Genomic DNA, 26,725 nt, shown 5'->3' on the forward strand with positions numbered 1-26,725 from the left:
CTTCCCGTCTCCTGCTCCTCCCCTCCCTGCAGCCCACATTCCGCCCGCCCAGGCCAGATGGTTCGCATCAAGGCTTTTCCATGTGGCAGTTCCTCCCTGCCCACCAGGCTCCCTTCCCCCTCTGGCCACATGGCTCAGCTGAGAGTTGGGGAGCAGCTCTCCTGGGCTGTCCTCCCAGGACCAAACTGGGATTATGTGGGATCCCTGTGTCATGCTGTCACTGCCATCCTCAGTGACTTCCCTGGCCCTGCCAGCTCCCCAGCCCCAACCACCTGGGCTCTTGAAGTGTCACAGGGTTCTTACCTCTGATCCCTCAGTCCCAGCTGTGTGACCTCTGGCAGCTACTTTCCTTCTCTGGGCCTCAGTTTTCTAATCTGTACAAGGAGGTGAGGACAGAATAAACTCGAAGTTTCCTTCCAGCAGAACGTCTCTTATTCTGTGATATTTCCACTCAGAGACTCTAAAGCTCTGGGATTCAGCAGAGGTCAAACCACAACTCTGGAGGGGTTATCTGGTCTACCTCTTTACCTGCTCCCGGGCCCCATTTGTTTGTTCATCTCCAATTCCACAAGTTCCTCCCAAGCTACCCACACTTTCCTCTAATCTTCCCCTCCATTGAAGGGCCCCGGCCTTCTAACTTGAGTCCTTCTGCTGTCACAAAGGTATAAGTCCTCTGGGTGAGTTCTCGGCAAAAGAATCACAACCATTCTCCTCTCAAAGGCAGTCACCAACTCCCATGGCCACCACCGAGTATAACTAACCCCGGACCTCTAGAATTTGGCCCCAGCCTATCTTTCCAGCCTTATCTTCCTCTGCCCATGGCCTTATCCCTCTTTCTCTCTGTCTGTCTCTCACTCAATCTGTGTCAAGCTTCCCAGGCTGGGCGGTGCCTTTCCTCCCATTTAAACCATGCATTTGAACCCTGTCACCCACCCTCCCAAGCCTGGCTGGAAAGCCGCCTCCTCCATGCAGCCTTCCTTATCTCTCATTGGCGCTCTCATCATCCTTTGTGTCTAGAGGCTTCCATTTACTGAGCAAGACATAGACCAGCAAGGTGGTCTCACTACTACCCCAGTTCACAGACTGGGGAAATGAAGTTCTGAGATGGAGCATTTACTCAAAATCACACAGCCAGTGCTGCCTCAAGTGAAGGGCGTTTTTGTGTGTGTTTTCTTTCTTTTCCTGGCTCCCCACTCTCCCAGAATAGGAGCTATTGTCCCCAGAGCTCTCCCCAGCACAGGGCTGGCCCCAGAAGGCCTGAAGTAACCACCTAGTGAATAGGATCAACTAGAGGGTCAGCAACAGGCACCAAACTCAGCATATTCTCCCCCAAGCAGGGTCCTTGCCCAGCCAGAAGCCCAGGGTCATCCCTGTTCCTCAACACCCCCACCCCACATCCAATTCAACCCCAGCACCTGTAAATTTTGCTCCATAAAGGGCTCTCAAGCCCATCCTCTTCTCTCTGTCTCCATTCCCACCTGCCGGGTCCAAGCCCCTCACCTGGACAACTGCAGCAGCCTCTCAGCTGCTCCTCCACCTTTGCCCACAGCCCTCCTCCCGCAGGTACCTACTCCATCGAGTGCCCCCGGTGTTCTTTTACAAATGCAGACCTGATTGTGACCCTCCCCTGCCTCAGGCCCTCTGCTGGGGCCCATAGCTCAAAGAAGGCAAACTACACCGTGATGGGACTTCTCTGGCCTGTTCAACCTTTTCCTGTGGTACTCCGGCCTCACTGGCCTTCCCTGAATTCCTTGGGTATCCAGCACTTGCCATGCTCCCACTTGCCTTTGCATATGTGGTCCCATCACTCCCCAGCCTGCCTCCTACTCCTTCCCATCAGCCTACCCAGGGAAGCCTTCCTAGGGCTCCAGGACTAGAGCAGACCCTCTGCCATGTCTGCCCATTCAAAGCTCTGCATTCTTCTCCTTAGTAACCTTAATGGTTGCACCTCCATGTTTATTCATGTGATTTCATTGCTGGCTGTGTCTTTACCAGACACAAACTCCATCAGGCAAACACAGGGTCTGTGCTGCTCACCATTGAATGCCTGGCACGTGAGTATTGTTGAATGAATTCATTAGCAAATGAATGTAACTCCTTAGCAAAATGAGGTGGCGGTGGCTTTTGGGAAGAAGGCAAGGTCATGTTATCCCTACGGGATCCTTTCTGTGTCTGAGCCAGACTGTCCAAAGAGGTCCTCTGCCAGGACCCCTGCCCAACACCCTGCCCTGAATCTCCAGAATCTCAAGTTTGCCAGGAGGAAGACTGGTGGCTGGGGCAGAAGTAGAAGACAGGAGACATCGGTGACCAAGGCTTACCTGGGGTGGGGGTTGTGGGGGGTGGGTATCAAGGAAGGAGATCAAGATCTGGAAGGTACCTCTGCCCAACAGAGGCTTCTCCTCAGCTCCCCGCTTCTTTTATTTAAATTCAGGATTCAAAGGAACCCTGGCATTTATCTCCCAAACACAACACGGCATCCAGACATCTGGCTGTGAGGCAAGCCCTGCACCACCCGCCCCCCTGACCACACCCCCTATGGCCGCTGCCCTTTCTCCCCTGGAGCAGCTCACGAAGGCTGCACGCCCGCCTACAGCATGAGGAGACCCGGCAGAGCGCCATCCCCCAGGATGGGCACCAGAGTACCAAGGACTGGGGAAGAGGAGATACCGGAAGAGAATAAGAGAGGAAAAGAGGGAGGGAGAAAAAAGAGTGTGTGGGTGGAGGGGTGGGACAATGGGCCAAAGACAGAGGAAAGAAAAGGAAAGGAAAAAAAAATGAAGAAAAGGAAGAAAAATGCATGAAGAGAAAAATTTGAAGGGAGAGAGGTTAGGGGGAGGGGGAGAGAAAAGGTAAATGAATAAAAAAAACGAAGGAAGAAAGGAATGGAAAAAAGTAAATGGGATAAAACAGGCACAGAATTGAACCAAACCAGAAAGGCATAAATAAAACTTCAATCAATTCATGAGGCCAACTTTTTCTTTTTCTTTTTTTCTTTTCCTTTTTTTTTTTTTTTTTTTTTTTGGGAAGAGAGTTTCCCTTTTTTTGCCCAGGCTGGAGTGCAATGGTACAATCTCGGTTCACTGCAACCTCCGCCTCCTGGGTTCAAGTGATTCTCCTGCCTCAGTCTCCCAAGTAACTGGTACTACAGGTGCACGCCACCACGCCCGGCTAATTTTTGTATTTTTAGTAGAGATGGGGTTTTACCATGTTGGCCAGGCTGGTCTCAAACTCTTGACCTCAGGTGATCCGCCTGCCTCAGCCTCCCAAAGTGTTGGGATTACAGGTGTGAGCCACTGCACTTGGCCAAGCCAACTTTTAAGAAGAACTACACTGTCTCCAGACATCAGGAGCAGGGAGGGATGTGACAGAGAAGCTGCTAGCTACCCAGCCAGGAGCTCACTCCAGCAGGAAAGATGAGGCTGACCCCTCACTTCTGACTACCAGAGAGCGGCAGTGAGAACTGGGGTCCCCTAACTCAACAACATCCCCCCTCCAGTGCGTTATTCTCAGCGGGGGCCTGGCTGGGACCTGGTGAGGTGGCTGGAGAGGGCCTGGGAGCCCGGGCCCGTGACAGGCCATACCCCCAGCCCTTCTCTCTCCAGCTCCCAAGTTCACCGTCTAGGACTTGGGTGTGGGTGTTGGGGGCAGGGGGCAAAGAATGGGGTGGAATCCATCCAGGACTAGAAAACAAGGCTCATCTTCAGGAGTCTGGAATGAGGGCTTGTTCTAGGGGAGAATGAGTGGGAGGCTGGGCCTGGCTGTGGACATTTGAGGACTCAGGTCACCTGGGAAGAAAAGGAAAGGGGGAAGGAGAGCAGAAGAGGCAAATGTGATCCAGAAAAGGAGCTCTGGAGACAGAGGGGGATGGAGAAAGCAGCGAGGTAACTCGGAAGGGAGAGGAGGGATGCAGGGACCTGAAAGGAAGGCAGGATCGGGGGTGGAAAGAAAAAGAGCAGGGGACAGATGCCTTTCTAGACTCCTGCCACAGCCAGACTCCTCCTCCCAGTCGCTGCCCTCTGACCTTGCTTCCTGGCCTCCCACACACTCCTTAGCCCACTCCAGTCCAGCTTCCTTGCCCATCTCTCCACCACAGCAGCTCACACTGGGGGGTATCAATCACCACCATTCTGCTAAGTCCAGGGAACGTTTTACTCCTTACCATACTAGTTCTCTCTGCAGCATATAACTCTCCTTCCTTCTGGCACCATCTTTTTCCTCTGCACTCATGACCCCCCAATCCCTCTCACCCAGTCCTCCTTCTCTGGCCACTCTTGCCCTGTCTCCTCTTCCTCCTCCACCCAGCCCTTACACCCTGAGGGTCCCCGAGGCTCAGTGCTAGCCCCTCCACACTCTTCCCTCCATGCTTTCTCTGAGACAACACCATCCACAACCCCAGCTTCAGTTACCATCGTCCTGGGCCCCACATTTGTCTCTCCTCTGAACTCCCGACCCAGGCACCCAAGGGTTTCCTCCATATTTCTAATTGGATGTCTCACAGGCTTCAAACACTCAGCATGGACAAAAGCTACTTCAGCATCTTCCCCCTAACCCTGGAAAGGAAGGAGGGAGGGAGGAAGAGAAAGAGGGAAATCCTAGGAGGCTGGAGGACTTGGGTTTCGGGCTAAGGCATAGAAGAGCAGAGCTGTACCTGGAAGCCGAGGAACCTAGCAAAGGGCTCAGACCATGCAATGCTAAAGCAAGGGAAGAAGAAGGACCCGCACACACCAGGGGTCTGTCCCCAGACTCTGCTCCAGGCTCCCTCAACAGGAACTGTGCAGGGCTCCATGATAGAGACTCATGGAGAGCTTCATCCTGGGGTCTTCACTGCACCCCACTCTTAGACCCCGCCCTTCTCTCTCCTCAGCCCCTCTCCTAGGAACTCCCTCTCTATTACCAGTCTGGGGCTAGAGATGGGAGCAGAGAAGCGTTCTGGAGAATCGGAGTTGGGGGAAGGGCAACAGAACCTCAACTGGAGGCTGCAGCAGCTGGAAAGGGTGACTCGGATGTGCAGGGCAGGGGGGCATGCCCCCCACCAGGTGCACAGCACCTGGGCTACCTCTTCCAGGTGTGTTCTCCTTTGTCCCACACCATGGAGTCCAGATGGGGCACCTGAGGAGCTCTGAGGGTGGGAGCCTCTTCCCTCCTTCTTTGTGTTGCGGGGGACACTTGGGGAAATTTGGAGAAGGAGAGAACTCAGAGCTCAGCACTTTCCTCTGTTTTTCTTCTTAAGGAATTTTTTTTCCCTCACTGCTGATGACTTTACCATTTCTTGGGGGTGTGGGGAGGAGATTTTGGCTTTTGCTCCCCCCCACTTTAAGTGCCGGACAAAGTCTTACATTCCACAAGAAGCCAGAGCTTCAGAGTTTCCTAGAGATGAGGTGGCGTCTCCTCCTCTCCCAGGCACAAGCTCTGTCCCCCTCCCACTTCCCATCCCCCCAGTCTGCAGCCCTCAATCCCGGCCAGGAAGGCCCAGCCAGGCTGGGAGGAGGCCCCAAGCACATTCTTCCTCTCACTGTCATACTGCAGAAATTAAAGGCACATCTTCAGCCTGGGCGCCCGCCAAGCGCTTTAAGTCGAAGAGTGGCAGGGGAGGCCTTGAGCCCCAGCTCCATGCCACGTGGAAAGGATGCTTGGAAACTGTCTGCCTTGGCCCCTGGGAGGAAGGCCTGGAACTGGACGTTGGGGTGGTGGCTGTCACACGCCAGGCACACACAACCCCAATACCAGGGATCCCCAAATATCCTTCAGAACCCCAGGCCCATGATGTAGCAACCCCCAGTTCACACCTTGGAGGTTTCAACTCTTCTTTAAGATGGGCGTGGGAAAGCCTGGATGGGGAACATGTGGGGAGGGGCGGGGAGCTGCAGGCAGGAGCCCTTCTCGCTACAAAAACCCAAGAAGCAAGGTGGACTGGTCACTAACTCTCATACCACCAAGTCCTGTGACACCCTGCCCTAGACCACCACTCCAAATGTCTGTTCCCTCCAAAAACAGGACCCCTGTCCCCTATTAGGGAAGCGGTCTCTTGGAACTGACCCACAGTAGAAGGCAGGACTTTGGTGGGTTCAAGAACTGCCATCTCAGCACCTCAGCCCCCCAGTCCTGCCCTGCAGTCGCTGGCACTAGGCGGGGGCAGACCCTGGGCCACAAGTCGCTGCCACATGGTCGGGATAATTGATGAAGGTCCGTCCCTCCATTGCTGTCTCCAGCCCTGCCTCTCTGGAAACTCTATATTTTCCCTTTAATTATAGCCCCTGCAGTCTCCCTTTGCTGCCCCACCCGCACCGCTCATCCTGGCTGCCCACGGCCAGCCGACGTGGCTCCCTCCCCTTCTGTTCCTTTTTTTCCCCCTTTGCCTTCGTTGCACAAAACCAGCTGGGGGAGGGCGTGGAGAGGGGCGGGGGGAGGCAATGGAATCTTGGATGGTTTGGGGGAGGCGGGACTCCCCGCTTCCACGTTTGCAGCTCTGGAGCACCGGGGGTGGGGAGCTGCACAGGAGGGAGAGAAATGAACAGGGCACTGCAAGGAGACCCCCAGGCCTTCTCTCAGCCTTACAGAGTTTGTCAGGACCAGGTAGATTGGGGTTGAGGCAGAGCCCTGTTGGGGGATTCAGACTTGGAGGAAGAAAGGACACGGAGTTCTAGAGGCATCTTCCCTAGATATAGCCTGCTGTCCTTCAGGTCCCCAGCCCCTTTCAGAGTGTACAGATGATTCTCTCTGGTTCCTAAGGCAAAGAGCAGTGACCAGGATTTTCAGGAAAGAGATGAGGCAGTGGGAAGTAGCCCCTAAAATAAAGTCAATCATCCTCTGCAGCTCATCCCACACCCCAAAGGCAAGTTTCACGCAGACACCCAAAATATCCCATACATCCCCAACACTGAGTCCAGGTACAACTGGAGAAGGGGCTTTACCCAGCTCCGAGAAAGACATCTCTTTAGCTAAATTCCCTCCCTCCACCCAGGTTCTCCCTGGTTTGACTGTGTTGGGTAGAAGGGTCTCTAAGCAGCCCCTGGCCACAGCCATAGCAAACAAAACTCTTCTCTAAGTCACCAATGATCACAGGCCTCCCACTAAAAATACTTCCCAACTCTGGGGTACAAGAGCTTGGGGAATGAATTTTTAGGGGATTGCAAGCCCCAATCCCCACCTCTGTGTCCCTAGAATCCCCACCTGGCTGCTCCATCACCCAACACCAAAGCTTTCTTCCGGAGAGACCACCTAGTCATGTTTCTCACTGTGCACCTCAGCCTCCCCACCCCATCTCTCAATCATGCCTAGGGTTTGGAGGAAAGCATTTGATTCTGTCCTGGAGCACAGCAGAAGAATTGACATCCTCAAAATTAAAACTCCCTTGCCTGCACCCTTCCCTCAGATATCTGGTTCTTAATGTCTAGAAAAGAATATGTAAATTGTCCCCCAAATACTCCCAAGCTCCATTCCCTAGCCACACCAGAAGACACCCCCAAACAGGCACATCTTTTAAATTCCCAGCTTCCCCTGTTTTGGAGAGGTCCTCAGCTGGCCTTTTTACGCCCCTCCCTTAGCTCTTGCCAGAAAAGTCAGAGGGCGAGTGGGGTACAGCCAGGAGGACCCCCTCCCCAACACCCCCAACCCTTCCACCTTTGGAAGTCTCCCCACCCAGCTCCCCAGTTCCACTTCCTCTAGATTGGAGGTCCCAGGAAGAGAGCAGAGGGGCACCCCTACCCACGGCTTAGCCCATGCCATTCTGAGGACCCAGCTGCACCCCTGCCACAGCACCTCTGGCCCAGGCTGGGCTGGGGGGCTGGGGAGGCAGAGCTGCGAAGGGGGGAGATGTGGGGTGGACTCCTTTCCCTCCTCCTCCCCCTCTCCATTCCAACTCCCAAATTGGGGGCCGGGCCAGGCAGCTCTGATTGGCTGGGGGACGGGCGGCCGGCTCCCCCTCTCTGAGGGGCAGGGTTCCTCCCTGCTCTCCATCAGGACAGTATAAAAGAGGCCCGGGCCAGGCGTCGGAGCAGACGGGAGTTTCTCCTTGGGGTCGGAGCAGGAGGCACGCGGAGTGTGAGGCCACGCATGAGCGGACGCTAACCCCCTCCCCAGCCGCAAAGAGTCTACATGTCTAGGGTCTAGACATGTTCAGCTTTGTGGACCTCCGGCTCCTGCTCCTCTTAGCGGCCACCGCCCTCCTGACGCACGGCCAAGAGGAAGGCCAAGTCGAGGGCCAAGACGAAGACAGTAAGTCCCAAACTTTTGGGAGTGCAAGGATACTCTATATCGCGCCTTGCGCTTGGTCCTGGGGGCCGCGGCTTAAACGGAGACGTGGATGCTCCGGAGACTCGGGAATGGAAGGGAGATGATAAGGGCTCTTCCACGGGGCCCTGAGAAAGGACAGAGCTCACCCTGGGGCGAGGTTGGGGATGAACGCGCCCCGGGAGCGGGAGGTGAGGGTGGAGCGCGGCGTGAGCTGGTGCGAGAGAGAATCCCGAGCGCGCAACCGGGAAAGTAGGGATCTGGGTGCAGAGTGAGGAAAGCACGTCGAAGATGGGATGGCGGCGCCGAGCGGGGGATTTGAAGCCCAAGATGTAGAAGCAATCAGGAAGGCTGTGGGATGATTCATAAGGAAAGATTGCCCTCTCTCCGGGCTAGACTGTTGCTGGAGCTGTGGGGGTGCTGGGCCGCGGCGGAGGGGGCGCGGAGCGTGGGCGGGTGGAGGATGAGAAACTTTAGCGCGGACCTGGTGGGGCGGGATCCTTGCGCCCCCTTCTGACCGGTGCTGAGCACTGCGTCTCCCGGTCCAACGCTTCTTGGGGCAGGAGCCGGAGCGGGAAGACCTGAGTTATTGCTGGGTGCGGACCCCATCTCTAGATCTGGAAAGTAAAGCCGGCGATGGGGCAGCCCGAGCTTCTTAAAGAGGTAGTCGGGCCGGTGAGGCTGGCCCCGCCCAGGCCCCATTGCTTAGCGTTGCCCGACACCTAGCGGCCGTCTGGGGAGCCGCTAGTGCGGTGGGAGTAGTTAGTTAACTTCTGGACTATTTGTGGACTTCTTGGTTCTTTGGCTAAAAGTGACCCGGAGGCATTGGCTGGCTTTGGGGGACTGGGGATGGCCCCGAGAGCGGGCTTTTAAGATGTCTAGGTCCTGGAGGTTAGGGTGTCTCCTAATTTTGAGGTATATTTCAAGTCTTGGGGGGGCCTCCCCTCCGATCAGCCGCTCCCATTCTCCTAGCCCCGCCCCTGCCACCCCACCTGCCCAGGGAAGGAGGCGGGATGAGGACTGGACCTCCCTTCTCTCCTCCCGCGCACTCCTCCTGTCTCCACCGCGCAAGCCACTCCCCGCGAGCCTGCCCTCCCGATAGGGCCCCTCCTATTCTCCCCCTGCCCTCCCCCACCTCCCACCCTGTGGTTTTTATTTCACTTGGCTTCAGCGCCAATGGGCTGAGGTTGGAGTTGGAAGCCACCGCGGCCTAAAGCTTTGTTTAAATTCCTGAGAACTGGAAAGAGTTACAGCCTCCCTGGCCAGGCGCCTCGGCGCTGTCACCCGCGCTGATGAGGAGCAGGCGAACTTTTAAGGATTTAAGGAAAGAGGAACAGGGAGAAGGCGCGGGAAGTGAAAAATCCAAGTGTGCCTCTTAGACCCAGGGGAAAGGTGGTTAAGGTGAGGGTCTTGGAGCACCAAGGTGGGAGTCGCAGGCACTACTGACAACGCCCCTCTTCCTCTGCCTGTCCCAGTCCCACCAATCACCTGCGTACAGAACGGCCTCAGGTACCATGACCGAGATGTGTGGAAACCCGAGCCCTGCCGGATCTGCGTCTGCGACAACGGCAAGGTGTTGTGCGATGACGTGATCTGTGACGAGACCAAGAACTGCCCCGGCGCCGAAGTCCCCGAGGGCGAGTGCTGTCCCGTCTGCCCCGACGGCTCAGGTGCGACTGCGCTCGGGGCCTGGGGCCTGGGGCCTGGGGCCTGGGGGCTGGGGCTGGGGCTGGGGCTGGGGGCTGGGGATGGTCGGCGCTCGCTGGCCCTGCGGCCTGGAGGCCTCTGCCGCCAGGAGCGGCATTAGCAAACCTTGGCTCTAACGCGCGTCTCTTCGCCCCCTAGAATCACCCACCGACCAAGAAACCACCGGCGTCGAGGTAATCTCCTGCCCTCGACTTTTGTCCCTCCGCCGCCCGTGCCTCCTCACGGTCCTCCCTTCTCTAACCTGGCCTCTTGTTTCTTCTTCCCCAATCCCACAGGGACCCAAGGGAGACACTGGCCCCCGAGGCCCAAGGGTAAGCGTTGCACTCTCTGGGCTGTAGGGAGCTGCAGGTGGGCGTGGCTCCTGGCCCCACGCTCAACCGGCCCCGCCCTCTCCCCCTGCAGGGACCCGCAGGCCCCCCTGGCCGAGATGGCATCCCTGGACAGCCTGGACTTCCCGGACCCCCCGGACCCCCCGGACCTCCCGGACCCCCTGGCCTCGGAGGAGTAAGTGAAAAGGCCTTGTGTGTCCACTCTCCCCTGTTTTGTTTTTGTTTTTGGCAGATGACATAATTTTATACTATGAAACAATTTCAAACTTACAGAAAAGTTGCAAGAATCCTACAGGAAACTCTCACATGCCCTTCACAGTTTGTGACATGTGCTTTATTAGTTTCTGTTTATGTATATGTAGCTTTTTTTTTCTGAACTGTTTGAGTAAGTTGCTAACATCAGGTTCCTTTGCGCCTAAATACTTCGGTGTGTTTTCCCTAAAAGCAAGATCATTCTCTTAACTAACCATGGCACAGTGATTAAATTCACTCTCTAATGTACAGTCCGTATTCAAAGTTCACCCATGTCCGAATAACGTCCTGTATAGATTCCACCCCCACCACCCCACCTGGGATCTTGTCCAGGATTATGGATTTTGCACTTAATCATCATGTCTCTAGTTTCCACAAATGTGGAATATTCCTCAGACTTTCTTTGTCTTTCGTGGCACTGGGAGTTTTGAAGAGTCCAGTTGTTTTGCAGACTGTCCCTCAATTTGGGATTGTCTGATTAGATTAGATGCAGGATGCATTTTTGGCAGGAATATCTTACAAGCAATGTTGTTCTTCTCAGCACATCACACCAGGAAGCGCATGATGTCAGTTTCTTCCATCCTCAGTGCCGTCTTCTGCCTTTCAATTCACTATCCTGACCCTGACTTCTCTTGTTTGTTCTAGAACTTCGCTCCCCAGTTGTCTTATGGCTATGATGAGAAATCAACCGGAGGAATTTCTGTGCCTGGTCCCATGGTGAGCCAGCAGGGGGAGCAGGGATGACAGAAGAGAGAATGAGTATCCAGAGAAGGTGGGCATAGGCAGCTGGCATAGACAGCTTGGGAGGTCAAGATCACCTTTGGGACCTCAGAGTCCAGAAAAGATGCAGGATGACTGGGTGGTCCCAACAGGTATGAATGACTACATCCACATGCTTTCCTACAGAGGGATCACCATGACCCCCCTTTCTTCTCCTTCTATAGGGTCCCTCTGGTCCCCGTGGTCTCCCTGGCCCCCCTGGTGCACCTGTGAGTATCCAGGACGTATTCATATGCCTCCCTGGGCTTTGGTTTTTTGGAGGGAAGATTGGGATGAGGGAAGGGGAGATGCTCAGAGATCTCTTGGTAAGATTGGAGAAGGTTGGCGGGGACTTGCTTTCTAACCCCATCTTTCTTTCCTTCTTCTCAAGGGTCCTCAAGGCTTCCAAGGTCCCCCTGGTGAGCCTGGCGAGCCTGGAGCTTCAGTAAGCACTCTCTGTACAGATACACACTCCCTCTACAAACACACAGACTCTCCTATCAAAGAACCCCCAGGCCTGGGGTCTTCCTTGCCGCTTCCCTTCAATCCCAGCCTTCCCCTTCTTTTTTTCTTATCCTTATTCTAACCACCTCTTTTATCTTTTCTAGGGTCCCATGGGTCCCCGAGGTCCCCCTGGCCCCCCTGGAAAGAACGGAGATGATGTAAGTATCCCCAGCAAGAAGATACCATCTGACCCCATGGCCTCCGTGGGTTGGGTCCTGCAATTTCCACTCCACCGCCTTTGGGAACGATACTCAGAGGAAGGAGGGCAAGTCCCCTCTGATGCGTGGACTACCCTTGAACAATGATCCTTTCCCTTAGTGAGATGATTCCATGTCCCCAACAAGGTGACTGTTCTCCTCACCCCAGCCACCTTAGAGCAATCCCCAACCCCATCCCTCTGGGGAAACTGGCGCACAGATGGTGAGATTAAAATGCTGGTGACAGAAGTAGACAGAAATTCCTTTAGAGGCACTCAGGTTTCACCAAACGAAGGTTTCACTGTAGATTTAAACTGAGCTCTAGATTCAAAGATAAGATTCTGGGCCCCCAAACCTGACCTGCAACAACCCAGAGAAGACTGAGACCTTCCCCATTTTTCCAGCCCCTGGCGGTGGTGGGGAGGCAGGGCCCTGACGGACGGTCTTTTCTCTCCCTTTCAGGGGGAAGCTGGAAAACCTGGTCGTCCTGGTGAGCGTGGGCCTCCTGGGCCTCAGGTGAGCAGGGGACTGTGGCTGAACCTGGGCTTCACTGCACTTGGGCTTCATTTAGGAGCTGGGTCCATGGTGGTGTGTTCTAATGACCCTTCCTCGCCGCCTTCATCTGTCTCCAGGGTGCTCGAGGATTGCCCGGAACAGCTGGCCTCCCTGGAATGAAGGGACACAGAGTGAGTTCCCTTTGAGTCATTTAAGCTCCCCAGGTCCCCAGCATACCCCCATCCAGTCCCAGCCTCTTCCCCAAAAGATCTTGAGATGCATCATGGTGGGTGGCAGCTACAGAAGCCCTGAGGGACAGAGAGTGGACATCCAAAGCACCTCCCTCCATGGGAAAGAAGTCCCGATTAAACAACTGGGGGAGATCTTGAGCCAGTTGAGGTTTAGTCTAGCTCAGAAACAGGGGAATGGCGGTGATGACCTCTCAAGGCTCTTTCTCAGATCTAGGTGGGTGTCAAGGTTGTTCCACCCCCTCCACAGATCCTCACCTTCTACCTCTTTCCTGCTTTAGGGTTTCAGTGGTTTGGATGGTGCCAAGGGAGATGCTGGTCCTGCTGGTCCCAAGGTAAGAGGCTGTCTGACCATCATGGTCCTCCATATCCCCAGAGTCCCACCATGAATGAATTTCTCACTCATTATTCTCTGTTCTACAGGGTGAGCCTGGCAGCCCTGGTGAAAATGGAGCTCCTGGTCAGATGGTGAGTGTGCCCAGTTCCAGAGGGCAGGGATGGGCAGGAGGCAGGGGCAAGATGGAGGCCTGGGGGAACGAGGCTGTCTCCCATCTCGTTTGACTTCTCTTGGTTTGGTTGTCAGGGCCCCCGTGGTCTGCCTGGTGAGAGAGGTCGCCCTGGAGCCCCTGGCCCTGCTGTAAGTACTCCTAGCCCCTTGGGGGAACCCTGGGCTCTGAAAGGGGCTCCCCAGGAGCTCTAGGGACTGACCAGTGCTCAGTGGACTTAACGGGGCTTCCCCTCTCTCCTGCAGGGTGCTCGCGGAAATGATGGTGCTACTGGTGCTGCCGGACCCCCTGTGAGTGTGGCCTGTAGGCCTCAGGGCCTGGGAGTGGGGAGGAGTCTCAGTGTCTGCTCTCGGAGCTGACACTGGGGGCAGGTTGTGTTGGTCTGAACCCCAGGGCTTCTTCTGTCCCAGGGTGTGACTTGCAGCTGCCATCTCTTCCTTCTCGTTAAGATTTCCATTTCATTCACAGGGTCCTACTGGCCCCGCTGGTCCTCCTGGCTTCCCTGGTGCTGTTGGTGCTAAGGTGAGACCCCCCACTCTCCTCTGAGCATGACCCTCATGGGCCAAGCAGTTCATGTCTCCTTGTTCCCCAAACCAAAGGGACCCAGAATGGCAAGAGAGCAACCCGTTCACTAACACCTTTGTCCCAGGGTCTCTGTGTCTGATCTTAGAGTCCTGATCATTGCTTTCCTGTCCCTGTCTCCCCTTCCTCCTGTCATCCCAAGAGGCAAGGTTGGGTTTACTAGGGTGGCTTCTGATATGTCCTTTCTTCTGATCCAGGGTGAAGCTGGTCCCCAAGGTCCCCGAGGCTCTGAAGGTCCCCAGGGTGTGCGTGGTGAGCCTGGCCCCCCTGGCCCTGCTGGTGCTGCTGGCCCTGCTGTAAGTGTCCCTGCCTCAGTGTCCCCTGTGCCGCTTTCTAACCTCAGAGTCCTTGCCTGTTGCTCACACTCCTTTCTCTGTGCCACAGGGAAACCCTGGTGCTGATGGACAGCCTGGCGCTAAAGGTGCCAATGTAAGTATCCTGCCAGGCTTCAGTTCCACCCCTGCTGCCTGCAGCCTGCCTGCCCCGTTCCCTCTGCTCCTAGGCTCACCTGGCTGTCTGCCTCCCACAGGGTGCTCCTGGTATTGCTGGTGCTCCTGGCTTCCCTGGTGCCCGAGGCCCCTCTGGACCCCAGGGCCCCGGCGGCCCTCCCGGTCCCAAGGGTAACAGCGTGAGTACCAAACTTCTGCCTGCCCCATGCACTGGCTCCAGTGCGGCTCTCATCTGGGGAGCAGGAAGATGCAGGCCAACTGAGCGCCCCCAACTCTCAGCTCATCCTCTTCTCCCCCCTTGCAGGGTGAACCTGGTGCTCCTGGCAGCAAAGGAGACACTGGTGCTAAGGGAGAACCCGTAAGTCTCCCTGTCATTCTTCTTGCAGCCCAGCCCACCTTGCCCTGGAAGCCCCCTGAGGGAGATCCAGAAAGGAAGAGGAACCCCTAGCCTTCTGGGGGAGCCCCTGCCCCACCCCTGATGCTGGAAGCCCAGCCTCAGCTAGCTCTGAGGCTGGCATAGGATGGCCCCTCACCACAGGCCGCCCCCTCCTCTTGGCTCTCTCCAGGGCCCCGTTGGTGTTCAAGGACCTCCTGGCCCTGCTGGAGAGGAAGGAAAGCGAGGAGCTCGAGGTGAACCCGGACCCACTGGCCTGCCCGGACCCCCTGGCGAGCGTGTAAGTGCCCCTGCCCGCCCCCTCCCACTCCACCCTCAGTGCCTGGCTGGTGCCCACGTGTCTCTGAGTTAACTGGCCTCCTCTCCTCCTGCAGGGTGGACCTGGTAGCCGTGGTTTCCCTGGTGCAGATGGTGTTGCTGGTCCCAAGGTAACCTCTCCTTGAGGCCGGGGGGCTGTCCCTGCTGCTCCCTGGGCATCGTCTTCCTCTTTTGGCCCATGGCAAAGAGCCACAAACTTGAGACCCTAACTGTTCCTGTGACTTCTCCCAACCAGGGTCCCGCTGGTGAACGTGGTTCTCCTGGCCCTGCTGGCCCCAAAGGATCTCCTGGTGAAGCTGGTCGTCCTGGTGAAGCTGGTCTGCCTGGTGCCAAGGTGAGGCCCCAGTCCTTCGGCCTGGCTTGGCCAGGCCCTGACCATACCGTGTGGGGTCTGGGATGAGGCGTTCTGGAGCGGGCCCAGGGATCTGCCCTCCGGAGTCCTCCCCCACCTCCATCATGCTTCTCCCCAAAACCCACTCATACCTCTCTGTCGCCCTAGGGTCTGACTGGAAGCCCTGGCAGCCCTGGTCCTGATGGCAAAACTGGCCCCCCTGTAAGTATCACTCCCCCTGACCCCCTGCCACTGTCCTGTCTACCTCCTCACTATCCTCACTGCTGCTTTCGTGCCTCCCATCCTTAGGGTCCCGCCGGTCAAGATGGTCGCCCCGGACCCCCAGGCCCCCCTGGTGCCCGTGGTCAGGCTGGTGTGATGGGATTCCCTGGACCTAAAGGTGCTGCTGTGAGTATTCAGTGAGGATCCATGAAGAGCCAGGGACAGACACACCTGAGACTCAAAGGAGTCCTGAGCTCTGGGCTCAGCTCTGGCGCTACCTGCTGTGTGGCCACTCACTCTCGCTTTCTGGACCTCAGTCTCCTGATCTGTAAAATGAAAGACTTCTCGGCTGAGCGTGGTGTCTCATGCCTGTAACCTCAACATGTTGGGAGGCTGAGGCAGGTGGGTCATGAGGTCAGGAGTTTGAGACCAGTCTGGCCAACATAGTGAAACCACGTCTCTACTAAAAATACAAAAAATTAGCTGGGTGTGGTGGTGTGCACCTGTAATCCCAGCTACTCAGGAGGCTGAGGCAGAAGAATTGCATGAACCTGGGAGGCGGAAGTTGCAGTGAGCCTGCACTCACTGCATTGCACTCCAGCCTGGGCAACCGTGTGAGACTCCGTCTCAAAAAAACAAAAAAACAGAAAAAAAAAAAAAGAGAGAGAAAAGAAAAAATGAAAGACTTCTCCAGGCTCCATGACCACTGCTCTGTGCTGGAAATAAGTGTTGTTGGTGGCCCTCCACCCCCTACATGTGGGGATAGGACAGTCCTTTGATATGGTAGGCACCCCCAGTCTTGGTGGATTCTTCAAGGTCCAAAAGGAGATAGCAGAGGAGAGGAAAGCCCTTTGCAGTGCAGGCCACAGCGGGCATCTAACAGCAAAAAGGCAGGGGAGAGGGTGCAGGAGGAGGAGCCTGGAAGGGCATCTTAGGAGGAGTGGGCTCGAAGGGGCCCAGCAAGAAGCGCCTGCAGGGGCATTCCCTGGGGGCCAAACAGCAGAGTCTTTTGAAAAGAAAGTCCCTTAAAAAGTCCCACTCAGAGTAAATGAGAGTCCCCAGGAGGCCCTGGCTTCTTACTTCAGCCCCCTCAACCCTAACTCCCTTTCTCCACAGGGAGAGCCCGGCAAGGCTGGAGAGCGAGGTGTTCCCGGACCCCCTGGCGCTGTCGTAAGTATCTCCTTTCCGTCCCTCCCTACCCGCTTCCGGTTGCTGCCCCAGCACTTTCTCCTCCCTGCAGGATCGGTGCTAGAGGCCACAGTCCTTGGCTGCTCCCAACCTGAGTTGGCTGCTCAGAGCCTGCTCAGGGCCTCCCAACCCTGAGTTCCCCTTCGCTCTCTCCCCACAGGGTCCTGCTGGCAAAGATGGAGAGGCTGGAGCTCAGGGAGCCCCTGGCCCTGCTGTGAGTGTCGCTGATAGGGAGATCTGGGGAGCAGGAAAGGGGAAACACCCTCAGCCCCTCGTCTCCTGGGCCTCTCCGTGACCGCATTGTTCTCTCTGTGCAGGGTCCCGCTGGCGAGAGAGGTGAACAAGGCCCTGCTGGCTCCCCCGGCTTCCAGGTGAGGCCTCATGGCTGTCAGGGTGCTGGGAGGTAGGGGTGGGAAACAGCTCTTTGGTCTCTTCCAGATTCTAAACCTTCCCTTCCTCCTTCCCCCATTTCCCACTCACAGGGTCTCCCTGGCCCCGCTGGTCCTCCCGGTGAAGCAGGCAAACCTGGTGAACAGGTAAGAGGGAGCAGCTGGGAGCAGCGGGCCAGAAGGGTGGGAGATGCAGGGAATCCAGAGGGACAGGCCGCTGCTCCTAGTTCATCAGACAGCCATCAGCTAGAGGGATTGAGATCAGACACCAGAAAGAACTTCCTACCATGGAGGGAGCATCACAGAGGGAAGTGGGGGCTGCATGATTGCTAGCCTGGGTGACTTCTTTTAAGAGCTGCTGGAATATGCTGTGACTTTCCCTCAACCCTTCTATTGATAAATTTTGGTCCATAGTTTGGGGAGCAGGGAGGCCTTTGACACATCTCCAGGAGGAAGAGAGGGGCTGTCTGGGATAATTCCACTTCAGTGCTGAGAAGGGGCTCCTCTCTCATCACAGCCATACCCCAGGAGGAGGGACAGTGCTTTGCAGCAGAGTGGCCCCAGGTAGATTTTGCTCACTGTCTGTTCCTCCCTCCCTCCCTCCCCCTCAGGGTGTTCCTGGAGACCTTGGTGCCCCCGGCCCCTCTGGAGCAAGAGTAAGTAGGCCTCTCTCGCTGCATCCATCAAGGTGCCTTGTACGTGGCCCTGTCTCCAGAACAGCTGTCACATGCCCTGTCCTTCTCTTCTAGGGCGAGAGAGGATTCCCTGGCGAGCGTGGTGTGCAAGGTCCCCCTGGTCCTGCTGGTCCCCGAGGGGCCAATGGTGCTCCCGGCAATGATGGTGCTAAGGTGAGGGCAGCGTGGAAGGGTCTCTGGCAAGCAGCCCGGGGACCAGGTCTCACCCCTCCTGCAGCAGGGGATGGCTGGCTATGACCAAAGCCATGGAGATAGGGTGCAAGGTGGGGGGAAAAAACCAGGGTAGGGGCCCACAAACAGCCTGGAGTCTGGGCTGTGAGTCTTTTCTTTTCATCTTTTCTCAAGGCCTGTCATTGGCCTTGGAACTAAGCCTGTGAGATACCAAGCGGGGCTTAGGGCTATGACCCACTCTTGGGACCCCACGCCTCACTTCAGTCTTCTTGGTTGTCACATAGGGTGATGCTGGTGCCCCTGGAGCTCCCGGTAGCCAGGGCGCCCCTGGCCTTCAGGGAATGCCTGGTGAACGTGGTGCAGCTGGTCTTCCAGGGCCTAAGGGTGACAGAGTAAGTTCAACCTTCCCTCTCCCCTGAGCCCTACATGGCTCCCATCTCTGCCTACTGTGAATCCCTCATCATCTCTCCTTCTCCCTGGGATCTGTTCCTCTTCTCACTAATCCTCCCCTCTTCCCCTTTCTGCTCTGGCCTCTTTGCTGATGAATCCTCTCCTAGTGGTCCAGGCCTGTCTCTCCCCATGAGTTACCATGGCGATGAGAGGTGGGGGCATCTCCTTGATGGAGACTCCCTTATTCATCCCCCTACACAAGTCAGGGGCCTCTTAACCTCAGTTCTACCTGAGTCTCCAGGCAGGCACCCTTTTTCCTGAAAGGACCTTTGAGTCCTTGCCCCAGGTGGAGGCAGGGCAGAGCAGGAGAGGGCCTCTCAGGAAAGCCAGACACAAGCAGAACACTACAGGTCATCTCCTTGCCCCACACTGGAAATCTCAAGCTTATCCATGTCTTTAGGGTGATGCTGGTCCCAAAGGTGCTGATGGCTCTCCTGGCAAAGATGGCGTCCGTGGTCTGACTGGCCCCATTGGTCCTCCTGGTCCTGCTGGTGCCCCTGGTGACAAGGTGAGGTGGCTGCTTCCCCACCTTCTGCCCTAACACATAGCCTCCCCAGCAGGCCTGGGCACGGTTCCATGGGGTTGGGTTGGGAAAGCAGGTCCTGTCAAACTGAGCTGTCAACCCGGGAACCTGGAGGGACCAGAGGGAGGGGAGGCTCTCCTGGGGTCATCTACCAGGAATATTCAGGGGAGGCCCTGACCCTGAGCCTCTTGTTCCTTGCTCTCAGGGTGAAACTGGTCCCAGCGGCCCTGCTGGTCCCACTGGAGCTCGTGGTGCCCCTGTAAGTATAGAAGACCTGTTAAGACCCCACACTTGGCCCTTCCCTCCCTTCACATAGCACTCCTGGCCCTGTCTGTGCCTCCACCCCTTGCCTTTCCCCTCACTCCATCTCCGCCTTCCCTCATGTCAGCGCATCTCTCCAATCTGCCACCTTTTCTTCTAGGGAGACCGTGGTGAGCCTGGTCCCCCCGGCCCTGCTGGCTTCGCTGGCCCCCCTGTGAGTACCAAGACCCCCTCATTTTTCATCACCGACTGGGACCTGGGACCTCGAGGGACAGAATGAGGACAAAGGCGTCAGCCCTCCTCTGGGGAGAAGGGTGGAGATGGGATTGTTTCCCACCCAAGCATCTTCCTGCCTCCATTACTGCCCGTTGCCCCGCTGGTGGAAACTCCTGCCTGCCTCTCTGCACTCACGGCCCTGCTTCCTCCCCCAGGGTGCTGATGGCCAACCCGGTGCTAAAGGCGAACCTGGTGATGCTGGTGCTAAAGGCGATGCTGGTCCCCCTGGCCCTGCCGGACCCGCTGGACCCCCTGGCCCCATTGTGAGTGGCTTGCCCTCTGTGCCTGTGATGCTGGTGTCCTAGGACTCAGGACAGGTCCAGGCTTGATGCCTCTGTACTCTCCTACAGGGTAATGTTGGTGCTCCTGGACCCAAAGGTGCTCGTGGCAGCGCTGGTCCCCCTGTGAGTATCACCTGCCTCTCTGCTGAGCCTCTCCCCTCTCCCCAGGCAGCGGTGGCAGGTGAGGGCAGCTGGATAGGATGACTTGGCTGTTCTCCCTCTGACGGTTCCTTTGTTCTCCCTTCCAGGGTGCTACTGGTTTCCCTGGTGCTGCTGGCCGAGTCGGTCCTCCTGGCCCCTCTGTAAGTCTCTGCAGTGGAGTCCACTGCTCTAGGTTGGGGGTGGTGGGTGCGGGCTGCCAGAAGGATGGTGGGTCCGACTGAGGAACCAATGATGCACCAGAGCCCCCTGGAGTCTGACAGCCGCTCCTATCCCCATCCAGGGAAATGCTGGACCCCCTGGCCCTCCTGGTCCTGCTGGCAAAGAAGGTGGCAAAGGTCCCCGTGGTGAGACTGGCCCTGCTGGACGTCCTGGTGAAGTTGGTCCCCCTGGTCCCCCTGGCCCCGCTGGCGAGAAAGGATCCCCTGGTGCTGATGGGCCTGCTGTAAGTGCCAGCTCAGATCTCTGCAGCTCCAGAGGTGTCCAGAGCTGGGGAGGGGTCCCTGTGCTGCTGTCCCGCACCTCACCCCTGTTTGCCTCCCACAGGGTGCTCCTGGTACTCCCGGGCCTCAAGGTATTGCTGGACAGCGTGGCGTGGTCGGCCTGCCTGGTCAGAGAGGAGAAAGAGGCTTCCCTGGTCTTCCTGGCCCCTCTGTAAGTGCCCCCCTCACCTTGGGGGACCCTGAGAAAAACCATCACAGGACTTGGAGTGGGGTGGAGCCAAGGAGAACAGATTTGGTAGAGATGACCTCAGGGGACTCATGGGTCCTCTCAGACCCTGTCGCTGGCCTGACTCTTTCTTCTCCCTTAGGGTGAACCTGGCAAACAAGGTCCCTCTGGAGCAAGTGGTGAACGTGGTCCCCCTGGTCCCATGGGCCCCCCTGGATTGGCCGGACCCCCTGGTGAATCTGGACGTGAGGTGAGCAGTCCCCAGCCCCCATGCCAGTACCCTCAGCATGGCCACTGTGGCCTTGCCTAAGTCCTCTTCTCTGGCTGACTCTCACTTCTCTCTCTCTCTCTCTACAGGGAGCTCCTGGTGCCGAAGGTTCCCCTGGACGAGATGGTTCTCCTGGCCCCAAGGTAAGATGGTGACACTCCATGACCACAGCCTTGTCTGCTGCTTCCCTGCCCCATCCTGGCCATTCAGCTGGAGCTGGCCCATATTCCTCTGCTCTCCCCGCCAGGGTGACCGTGGTGAGACTGGCCCCGCTGGACCTCCTGGTGCTCCTGGTGCTCCTGGTGCCCCTGGCCCCGTTGGCCCTGCTGGCAAGAGTGGTGATCGTGGTGAGACTGTAAGTAGCTGGGCTCCAGTTCCCTGTGTCTGGTCAGGCCAGGGACTCTCCAGGCCTCCTTAGAGGCCTGGGGATGGGTGTCGGACTTCACCCAGGCAGGGGGAGGAAAGGAGATCCTGCAAGATGTCGGGGCCTTAATCCAAAAAACTGAGTTAAAGCTCAGCCTCAAGTCCCCTCTCCCAGACAGGACCCCCTCTCCCTTGAGCTGGCCCCAGCTCTCATGAAGATTGCAGTGGGGAGGTTTCCCTGGGAGTTGGGAGAGATGGCCACAGTGGGAAGGGGCTGAGGAGAGAGAGATGCAGCAGGGGGAGGCCTCATCCTGCAGCCCCAGCCTCAGCCTCCTGGCCAAGATCTCATGCTCTCCTTGCTCTCCTCAGGGTCCTGCCGGTCCCGCTGGTCCTGTCGGCCCTGTTGGCGCCCGTGGCCCCGCTGTAAGTTCCCTGCTGTGTCTCCCACACCTTCAGAACCCTACAGATGCGGACAGTGCCCCACTTGATGCCCCGTCTCTCTTCTAGGGACCCCAAGGCCCCCGTGGTGACAAGGGTGAGACAGGCGAACAAGGCGACAGAGGCATAAAGGGTCACCGTGGCTTCTCTGGCCTCCAGGGTCCCCCTGGCCCTCCTGTGAGTATGCTCAGCCCCTCCCCAGTCCTCATGCTGTGCTGTATGATAGAAGGGGGAGCTTTGCCTCGGTTTCCCCCTCTGGATAGTCACTCTTACCCCTCCCTAGTGAGGACTGGGGTCTGAAGATTTATGGGCATGTCCAAGTAGCTTCTGAGAGGGTGAGGGGTACACAGAGAGGGATTATGGGAGAGGTCTCTGCCTATGGACACCCTGGGGCTAGATTTCCAGAATAATGAAGGGGCATGGGCTGCCCACGCTGCCCTCGTCTCTCCAGCAAGGCCCTCAGGCTACATTTGACCCTCACTGGGCCTGAATTGCCTTTTTATCTGTCCTTCAGGGCTCTCCTGGCGAACAAGGTCCCTCTGGAGCCTCTGGTCCTGCTGGTCCCCGAGTAAGTCATGCCTTCTCTCTCCTTTTCCTGAGTCCCAAGCCCAGGCTCACCTTGGGGACCCTTGCCAGGGACCCAGGCACCCTTTGCCTCTCTGGAGAAGGGTTAAGGGACAGGGAGTGGACAAAGAGAAGAAGAATCCTGAACAAACAATCTGATTTAGCTTTGGCCTCTCTGCTCCCCAGTCCGTCCTCCCCTGGCTCAGCGGCTGGAGCGAGCTATGGCATGTCCTATGGAAAGAGGCTGAAACTGGCTCTATGAGGCCGTGGAGCCAGAGCCAGCAGGGAGGGTGGTGGGCTTCTCCTCCAGAGCTGGGGTTGTTGGGGCTTCTGGCAGCCTTTCTCAAACCATTTCCCCCACTCCAGGGTCCCCCTGGCTCTGCTGGTACTCCTGGCAAAGATGGACTCAACGGCCTCCCTGGCCCCATTGGGCCCCCTGGTCCTCGCGGTCGCACTGGTGATGCTGGTCCTGTTGTACGTAGCCCCTCATCCCCTCTGCTCATGGCCCTCCAGCCCCCAAAGCACTTGGAAGCCGGTAATCCCCACTCTCCTCCCTCTCTGTGCAGGGTCCCCCTGGCCCTCCTGGCCCTCCCGGTCCCCCTGGTCCTCCCAGCGGTGGTTTCGACTTCAGCTTCCTGCCCCAGCCACCTCAAGAGAAGGCTCACGATGGCGGCCGCTACTACCGGGCTGATGATGCCAATGTGGTTCGTGACCGTGACCTCGAGGTGGACACCACCCTCAAGAGCCTGAGCCAGCAGATCGAGAACATCCGGAGCCCCGAGGGCAGCCGCAAGAACCCCGCCCGCACCTGCCGCGACCTCAAGATGTGCCACTCTGACTGGAAGAGCGGTGAGGGCCTGCCCTAGCCTCCCCCTCCCTCCTACTTCTGCCATGCCAGGGTCCCCATGCCCATATGTGCCCCTACCATATGGTGCTGGCTGCTCCACTTCCCTGACTCCACCTTGCCCTGCCCTACCACAGGAGAGTACTGGATTGACCCCAACCAAGGCTGCAACCTGGATGCCATCAAAGTCTTCTGCAACATGGAGACTGGTGAGACCTGCGTGTACCCCACTCAGCCCAGTGTGGCCCAGAAGAACTGGTATATCAGTAAGAACCCCAAGGACAAGAGGCACGTCTGGTTCGGCGAGAGCATGACCGACGGATTCCAGGTGCGTGAGCTGGACCTCAGAGCCAGTGTTAGGAGATGGGCTAGCCCAATGCTCAGAAGGGACATGAAGTCCTGGAGTAGGTCTCTGCTAAGGGTGATGGACAGAGCTGGGCTGGGAGGCAGGGGTCCCAGGTCCCTGATAGTGGTTCAGACACAGGCTGCCTATGGGCAGGTGGCCCCTCTTGACATAAGGGTGTATTGGGCCACTCTCTGAGGACCCTGGACAGGGAGGCCAGGCAGGACTAGAGGTTCCTGCATAGCTGCTCACTCTTCCCTCTCTCCCCTCCCCTGCAGTTCGAGTATGGCGGCGAGGGCTCCGACCCTGCCGACGTGGCCATCCAGCTGACCTTCCTGCGCCTGATGTCCACCGAGGCCTCCCAGAACATCACCTACCACTGCAAGAACAGCGTGGCCTACATGGACCAGCAGACTGGCAACCTCAAGAAGGCACTGCTCCTCCAGGGCTCCAACGAGATCGAGATCCGCGCCGAGGGCAACAGTCGCTTCACCTACAGCGTCACTGTCGATGGCTGCACGGTGAGTGGCCAGAATCCTCAGGCAGGGCCCCACCTCTCTGGCCTTGGGCTTTTTGGGCAGGCCATAGTGTCCTCTTTCCATCACTCCCACGTGGTAATGCCCCCTCCCATTGTCTCCGCCCCACCCCAGAGTCACACCGGAGCCTGGGGCAAGACAGTGATCGAATACAAAACCACCAAGACCTCCCGCCTGCCCATCATCGATGTGGCCCCCTTGGACGTTGGTGCCCCAGACCAGGAATTCGGCTTCGACGTTGGCCCTGTCTGCTTCCTGTAAACTCCCTCCATCCCAACCTGGCTCCCTCCCACCCAACCAACTTTCCCCCCAACCCGGAAACAGACAAGCAACCCAAACTGAACCCCTCAAAAGCCAAAAAATGGGAGACAATTTCACATGGACTTTGGAAAATATTTTTTTTCCTTTGCATTCATCTCTCAAACTTAGTTTTTATCTTTGACCAACCGAACATGACCAAAAACCAAAAGTGCATTCAACCTTACCAAAAAAAAAAAAAAAAGAATAAATAAATAACTTTTTAAAAAAGGAAGCTTGGTCCACTTGCTTGAAGACCCATGCGGGGGTAAGTCCCTTTCTGCCCGTTGGGCTTATGAAACCCCAACGCTGCCCTTTCTGCTCCTTTCTCCATCCCCTCTTGGGGCCTCCCCTCCACTCCTTCCCAAATCTGTCTCCCCAGAAGACACAGGAAACAATGCATTGTCCGCCCAGCAACCAAAGGCAATGCTGAAACACCCAAGTGGTCCCCACCCTCAGCCCGCTCCTGCCCGCCCAGCACCCCCAGACCCTGGGGAGACCTGGGGTTCTCAGACTGCCAAAGAAGCCTTGCCATCTGGCACTCCCATGGCTCTTGCAACATCTCCCCTTCGTTTTTGAGGGGGTCATGCCGGGGGAGCCACCAGCCCCTCACTGGGTTCGGAGGAGAGTCAGGAAGGGCCACGACAAAGCAGAAACATCGGATTTGGGGAACGCGTCAATCCCTCGTGCCGCAGGGCTGGGCGGGAGAGACTGTTCTGTTCCTTGTGTAACTGTGTTGCTGAAAGACTACCTCGTTCTTGTCTTGATGTGTCACCGGGGCAACTGCCTGGGGGCGGGGATGGGGGCAGGGTGGAAGCGGCTCCCCATTTTATACCAAAGGTGCTACATCTATGTGATGGGGTGGGGAGGGAATCACTGGTGCTATAGAAATTGAGATGCCCCCCCAGGCCAGCAAATGTTCCTTTTTGTTCAAAGTCTATTTTTATTCCTTGATATTTTTCTTTTTTTTTTTTTTTTGTGGATGGGGACTTGTGAATTTTTCTAAAGGTGCTATTTAACATGGGAGGAGAGCATGTGCGGCTCCAGCCCAGCCCGTTGCTCACTTTCCACCCTCTCTCTACCCGCTTCTGGCTTCTCAGGCCTCTGCTCTCTGACCGCTCTCCTCTGAAACCCTCCTCCACAGCTGCAGCCCATCCTCCCGGCTCTCTCCTAGTCTGTCCTGCGTCCTCTCTCCCCGGGTTTCAGAGACAACTTCCCAAAGCACAAAGCAGTTTTTCCCCCTAGGGGTGGGAGGAAGCAAAAGACTCTGTACCTATTTTGTATGTGTATAATAATTTGAGATGTTTTTAATTATTTTGATTGCTGGAATAAAGCATGTGGAAATGACCCAAACATAATCCGCAGTGGCCTCCTAATTTCCTTCTTTGGAGTTGGGGGAGGGGGAGATATGGGGAAGGGACTTTGGGGTGGTGGGCTTGCCTTCCATTCCTGCCCTTTCTCTCCCCACTATTTTCTTCTAGATCCCTCCATAGCCCTGCTCCCGTTTCTCTCACCCTTCTTATACCTCAAACCTTTTTATTTCCTCTTTTATTTTCTATCTCTTGCAATTCCCTTGCACCGTTTCCAAATTCTCTTCTCCCCTGCAATACCATACAGGCAATCCACGTGCACAACACACACACACCCTTCACACCTGGTGATGTCCAAACCTTATGCCCACTCCCCTTCAAGCCCATTCACTCTCCACCACCCTGGACGCCCTGCAGTTGGTGGCGGTGGGATGCTCACGGATACTGGGAGGGTGAGGGGAGTGGAACCCGTGAGGAGGACCTGGGGGCCTCTCCCTGGACTGACATGAAGGGTCGTCTGGCCTCTGCTCCCTCCACACCCATGCTGAGCTCCTGCCAAAGGAGCAATGCAACGGGAGAGGGGTCTGCTGAGCCTGGCGAGGGTCTGGGAAGGACCAGGAGGAAGGCGGGATCCCTGCTCGCTGTCCTGGCCCTGGGGGAGTGAGGGAGACAGATGCCTGGGAGAGCTGTGGGGAAGGCGCTTGCACAGTGCTCTCAGGAAGGAAGGAGGCCCGGCCCTGCTCACCACGGACTGGGTGCCTCAACCTCCTGAATCCCCAGACCACAACACCCCTGGGCTGGGGTGGCCTGGGGAGCCATTGTGCCCCTGCCTCCTGCCTACTCCTTTTGAAGCTTTTTCTTTTTTTTTTTTCTTAAATTCTTGCTTCCTCTTCCTTCCTCTTCTCCCTCCCTTCTTTTTTCCTTCACCTTCTGCCTGCTCCTTCCCACCTGCCTGAGAAGCCGAGGCCGGGAGGGAAGGTGACTGACTGTTCGGCTCCCCCATCGCAGGTAGGGGAGACTGCAAGTGTGGTCAGCGGGGGACAGAGAATCCAGGGCGTCAGAAGTCCGGAGAGAGCCAGGCACCCGGAGCCAGGGAGACAGCGAGACGACAGCTGGTCACCTCTCTCACCCCGTCTCAGGTCTAAACCCGAAAGGAACAAAAAGCCCACGCTCCTCCC

At 57.0% G+C, this 26,725-nt stretch overlaps 1 protein-coding gene across 1 annotated transcript; it reads left to right on the top strand.

The window, feature by feature from the left end:
* Nucleotides 1-7,993: 7,993 nt before the first annotated feature.
* LOC105472370 (collagen type I alpha 1 chain) lies at nucleotides 7,994-25,595 on the top strand. The gene is made up of 51 exons (XM_011725542.3): nucleotides 7,994-8,214; nucleotides 9,705-9,899; nucleotides 10,075-10,109; nucleotides 10,212-10,247; nucleotides 10,339-10,440; nucleotides 11,163-11,234; nucleotides 11,462-11,506; nucleotides 11,668-11,721; nucleotides 11,885-11,938; nucleotides 12,440-12,493; nucleotides 12,610-12,663; nucleotides 13,002-13,055; nucleotides 13,144-13,188; nucleotides 13,304-13,357; nucleotides 13,472-13,516; nucleotides 13,695-13,748; nucleotides 14,006-14,104; nucleotides 14,193-14,237; nucleotides 14,338-14,436; nucleotides 14,562-14,615; nucleotides 14,824-14,931; nucleotides 15,026-15,079; nucleotides 15,205-15,303; nucleotides 15,469-15,522; nucleotides 15,610-15,708; nucleotides 16,639-16,692; nucleotides 16,871-16,924; nucleotides 17,028-17,081; nucleotides 17,193-17,246; nucleotides 17,711-17,755; nucleotides 17,849-17,947; nucleotides 18,250-18,357; nucleotides 18,816-18,923; nucleotides 19,144-19,197; nucleotides 19,360-19,413; nucleotides 19,631-19,738; nucleotides 19,826-19,879; nucleotides 20,005-20,058; nucleotides 20,199-20,360; nucleotides 20,462-20,569; nucleotides 20,727-20,834; nucleotides 20,942-20,995; nucleotides 21,100-21,207; nucleotides 21,585-21,638; nucleotides 21,723-21,830; nucleotides 22,168-22,221; nucleotides 22,584-22,691; nucleotides 22,784-23,066; nucleotides 23,199-23,389; nucleotides 23,683-23,925; nucleotides 24,055-25,595. The coding sequence occupies exons 1-51, from the start codon at nucleotides 8,112-8,114 to the stop codon at nucleotides 24,199-24,201; spliced, it is 4,395 nt and encodes a 1,464-aa protein (XP_011723844.1). The 5' UTR covers nucleotides 7,994-8,111; the 3' UTR covers nucleotides 24,202-25,595.
* The last annotated feature ends 1,130 nt before the right edge of the window (nucleotides 25,596-26,725 follow it).

This window comes from Macaca nemestrina, chromosome 17 (genome assembly GCF_043159975.1).
Source record: "Macaca nemestrina isolate mMacNem1 chromosome 17, mMacNem.hap1, whole genome shotgun sequence".
NCBI lineage: Eukaryota > Metazoa > Chordata > Mammalia > Primates > Cercopithecidae > Macaca > Macaca nemestrina.